Below are 5,172 nucleotides of genomic sequence, written 5' to 3'. Positions count from 1 at the left end.
ATAACAAAACATTAAACGCTAAATGCGAATTATCCAAACCTAATATAAATTCTAAATCCTAAACATTAAACTTTGAAACTTGAAACCAAAAACTGAAATAATTTTAATTAATATTTTATTATATTTAATAAAATAATTAGTATTTATTTAAAAAATTTCACTAGCTTTTGATTTACTCAATGATAGTATATAAATATACAGAGGATATATTAAATATTTTTTAAAGTAAAATAGGCATATACATAGACGATGATATAAAGATTAAAAAAAAGTGACGTCTTATTTTTGGATGAAAACTCATATAGGATAGTGCCTCATTATCAGATAAACCGGTAGTTGGGTGCTGCTACTGTGATGCATCAGCAAATGAGATCTTATATTAAACAAAGAGGGGAGCGGCTTTTTTGCCTCATACAGAGACAATTTTATATATGTACATTTTCTCTCCTTGCTGTTTGATCTCATGCTGAACCAAAATACAAAAAGCAATCTAAAATCCTCTTAAATTATAAAGATGGGATAGTAATAATGGTATGAAAACATGATTTTTATCCTCAAAATTCTGCTCTCTTTTTTCCTTCTTTGTCTTACGCCCCATTTGCAGCCTTTCGACAATAAGTGAAACAGCACCCTGTTTTGTCTCTGTTGGTTCAACTTGGACCACTGACAATCCCTCACTCAATCCCCCCCCCCCCCCGGTTACATTGTAGCCCCCAAATAAGATTTAATTAATAATGCAGCAGCTTCAAGACAAATGCAGTCCACACATGTTTTCAATCCTCCAACTCGGTCCATGCCGTGGCGAAAACCGAGTTGTGACCTTTCCATGTGAGGACCAACATATCTTCCTCTCTTTTCATACCCCATCCACTAGCATGTTCATCAAGCAGGGACTTAACTTCGTTAATGGTGTCTTCGCAGAACGGGAGGCTAACGAATCCGGCATCGTTCATCCTCTGCGACAATTTCACACCGGATTCTAGCCTCTCCGTCCTTTGAAACCCTTCGAAACCCACGATGTTCTCAATCTTGTGACCGATATCGGATTCGTATTCTAGCCTTTGGCGACTATCTTTGGGCAAGAAAGTCGCCAATGCATCAAAGGGTATCCAAAGGTAATTGAAGCATGTTGTGATCCTCGAACTAAGGCTCGATGCGCTTAAATCACAATCCTCATCGACCACAACTATAATACGAGGATTAAGGCCTTTAATCACGTCGAGGAAAGCATCTCGCACGGTGGTGGTATTCCCTTTTGATTCGTCAGATAAATACCGTAGCCAATTTTGACAGTTTATCACCAAAGCCTCATCATACCTAAGGTCTAGCTGGGAACGAGTCAACTGAGTCAACAGTGATTCAAACTGAGTAGAAAACGTTTCATTGGACAAACAAGGGTCATCATCTTTGACATGGAATTCAAAAGGCACGTCCCTAAACTTAGCGAAATTGGCCAAACGGTGACCCACTTCCTCTTTCGACACGTTGAGTAAAGGGGGAACTTGTGGCCTGCAAGAGGGCACCGTGATACGGAGCGACGGTGGGCCTTCAGGCCTCTTAGCCAAGGCGTCGATTAGGGTCGGCCACTGCATACATTGAGTGATGCTAAAATCCAATATGTGAACTTTTCCGTACCCTTCAACCGCCTTAAAAATGGCACCGTTGGATGCACAAAACCCAAAACGGTGCCAAGGGATTAAATCAACGTACCCGACTAGCTCGGTAACAGTCATTAGCCTCCTCTGGAACATGCTCCCGCCGTTGAAATTCATGCTCGTGGGACAGACCCTAGACGCTCTAGAGATGAGGGCTCTTAAGAACCAAGCGGTGAGCCTCTGGTTGGTGTCGCCGACGGTGGAAGCGACGTTGTTGAGCACCCACATGACTTGCTGAGCCAAAGTCACGTCGTTGTTCTCGAGGGCACTGGCGCAGTGAAGTAGAAGCTTCTCTATGCATGCTCCATCGAGGCTACCAAGGCACCCTTTGAGTGCTCCGGTTATGGGATCCAGTGGGATGTTGAAAAGACTAGGGTTTTGAAGGGAAATTGATCCACCGTTTCCTCTTACCTCAGTTTTCATGGGTTTTATTTTTTTATGAAAAAAAAAGTAACCAACTAAATAAGCTAAAAAAGGGTGTTAATTAATTAGGGTTTTGTGGAACATGAACCAACATGCATGGAAGAAATCGTTCTGCGTTTGTTTGACACTTGTATGGCTGGTGTTGGAAATTGAAGAGCTGGGGTTTTATCTGGTTTCAGATATGGGGTGTTCAACTTGGGAAAAAAGGAAATCTACACTAAATTCCCTTTGTGTTTTCAATGCGTTAAGATTAACTTGCAAACCCTATATATATAGCTAGGGAAGGACCATATTGAATGATTATTCATGAGACATACATGCAGCCAAAATACCAAAATATATGTTAACTCGTATGCTAAGAAATTCTATTATCTCTTAAATAATGTTTTAGGTAAAATAACATTAAAAGAGATTTATTTTTAATTTAAGGTTTGGATAAAATTCAATATTAAATTTAATCAGAATTTAATATTATTATCGTAAAACGTTATTATTAAAATCTTGGGTTTACTTACACAATGGATTAATTCAAATATTTGTTATAATACCACAATTACAACATTAAGTTGCCATCCTTTTCTAAAAATCCAATTAAAATAATGAATATTGGCGTTGACAAAGCTTTCATAAGCAAATTTGTGCAATTGCTAATTATTCCTCTCCTCTTTCAGTCTTCACTTTCCCTTGTCTACTAACCAAAGTGGCTGTATATATAAAAGAGGGTAAAGAATAGGTTAAGGAAGCTGTCTTAGCCGGCCATTCTTTTTGTCGAATTTGTACTCATTGAAATGCCATTATTAAGACCAACCCAAGATTTATTATTTTTGGTTAAATTGGAATCAAAATTTTCTTCTTCTTTTTTTCATAGAGTTTAGCGATTGATGGCTACCTTTCATTCCCATCGTTCAACAAAACAGGATGTGTAAATGTGATGAAAATTTGATTGCTAGTGTGCTGCCTCGTGATGCCATAAGTAAAGACAAATTAGACCAGTTCCCCACATCCCACAGGGACAAACTTAACTTATGACTATTTCCCTACAATTACAATGTCACTCATCATCCAGTTCCTACTTATGCTTTTCCAATTTGGGGGAATTGGTTTGAGCGAGTTTGAATTTTCAAATATGGTCGTTTTGAGTTTAGATTATCTGATTTTATCAGTCGAATTTTTTAGGTCATGTCATTTTAGGTTTAGGTTGTTCTAAGTAGGGATGAAATTAAGAATTATGTTTTGGAGTTGAGATAAAATTTTTAAAAAAATTAAAAGCTGCCAAAGATGAAAAAAAATAGTGTAAAATGATTTAATTGAATAATTAATTGTTTTTGGAGGTGCAAAAAATGTAAATATCTCTTTTGACCACAACTAAAAAGGATTAAATTGAAAAGTTTATACTTAAGAAGATTAAAAGTAAAATTATATCACTAAGTGTTGTGTATAATGGTATGGTACATTATACTCTCAATTAAAAACAACCGATTCAAATTCTGAATATAACATTATTAGAAAAAATAATCTTAAATCCCGATAATATTAATTTTAACGGACCGTAAAATAGATATGAAAGATACTTTAGCTACACTAAAAAATAAAATTAAAACATTTGCAAAGAGGTTCACCCCAAATTATTTGAGGTTTTATAATTCAAATCGAGAATGATTCCAGATTAATTTGAGTTGAGTTTAAATGTGGGATGACCAATAATTATGGATGGGTCAAATTTTGAACCTTTAGTTTTGATTTAATGTTGTTTGCTTCCTCTAGTATGACGTTTTAGTGAATCAAGAAATGGAGCTGGCTAACCTTTGCTTTTTCTAATTAAAGCGAAAATATGGTCAGCAATTTACTAGGGTTCTTTTTTGGCAAACTTTACTACTTTAAGAGCTGTACTTTTTGTCAACGAATAAACATAGCTTAAAAATGATGCAAAAAAAAAAATCACGACTAGTAAATCGAATAATAAAAATTCAATATCTTTTGAATACAATTTCATATTTTAAATATTATAATTAAAATTAAAATTCTTATCTTTTATTTCATTTGATTTTAGGCTTATTGAAAATGATTTTTAAAAATAATTTACTTTTCTAGAAAAATTAATATTTTCTGGTGTTTGAATGAATCTGCTTAAAATATTTTCTGTTTTTGATAGATTTCTTTAAAATATTTCATAAAAGTTGTTTTGAATTAAACAAACATACATTTGAAGTTTTCTTATTTTTTTCATTGTTTAATTGAATTTATTTTTATATATAACTTTATATTTTACATTATTTTTGCATATATTAAAATATTATATTAAAATCAGATTTATTACAACGTCATTTTTAACTACATGACTATTAAGTGAGTATTTTGTATTTAAAAATGTGACATCAACAAAATTGACAAAAAAATTAACGATGTCAACAATTGAACTTAATTTTCAAATTTGAAAAATAAAAGGACTAAATTCTTGAAAATAAAAATACAAATAAATTACAAATATGTGAATCGTACATAGACTTATGACATATTTTAACCTTTATACTACAAAACATTTATTATTAATATATTTATAATTGTAATAAATATTTTTTAAAATATTAATATTGAATATTTTCAATAATATGTGAATAATATAATTTAAAATTATTATTTTTAAAATTTATTATTAAAATGAATTTGAAATATTAAATAATTTATTAAAATAATAAATTATATTTATTATATTAATAATTTATTAGACTAAATATAAATAATTAAATATGTATGTTTAATAATATTGAAAAATATAATATTTTAAATTTTTTAAAAATAAAATAAAATTTATTATTAATATAATAATATTAAGCTTGATTTCAGTTAATTTTTATATAAAAATAAAATTATTTATAGATGAGTTATTTTTCGAAAATGACTTACGCTTTTCAAAAGGATAAGTCATTTTACAGAAAAATGCTTATTTTACCTTGACCTATAAGTCATTTTCTGTTGACCAAATTATTTTCTGTGAAACAAACACAAGAAAATGTAAAAATATTTTCAATTAAAACCCAATTCAAAAAGTATTTCAATTGATAAAACATTATAAATATTTGTGACACATATGCAA

At 31.5% G+C, this 5,172-nt stretch overlaps 1 protein-coding gene across 1 annotated transcript; it reads right to left on the bottom strand.

Annotated features, from left to right (window-relative positions):
* Positions 1-336: 336 nt before the first annotated feature.
* On the bottom strand, positions 337-2,318 carry LOC108462966 (scarecrow-like protein 32). Its single transcript, XM_017762887.2, has one exon. The coding sequence runs from the start codon at positions 2,076-2,078 to the stop codon at positions 774-776; it is 1,305 nt and encodes a 434-aa protein (XP_017618376.1). The 5' UTR covers positions 2,079-2,318; the 3' UTR covers positions 337-773.
* Between the last annotated feature and the right edge of the window lie 2,854 nt (positions 2,319-5,172).

The sequence above is a fragment of the Gossypium arboreum genome, chromosome 13, assembly GCF_025698485.1.
Source record: "Gossypium arboreum isolate Shixiya-1 chromosome 13, ASM2569848v2, whole genome shotgun sequence".
Lineage (NCBI taxonomy): Eukaryota > Viridiplantae > Streptophyta > Magnoliopsida > Malvales > Malvaceae > Gossypium > Gossypium arboreum.
This window is presented reverse-complemented; position numbering and strand designations above follow the sequence as displayed.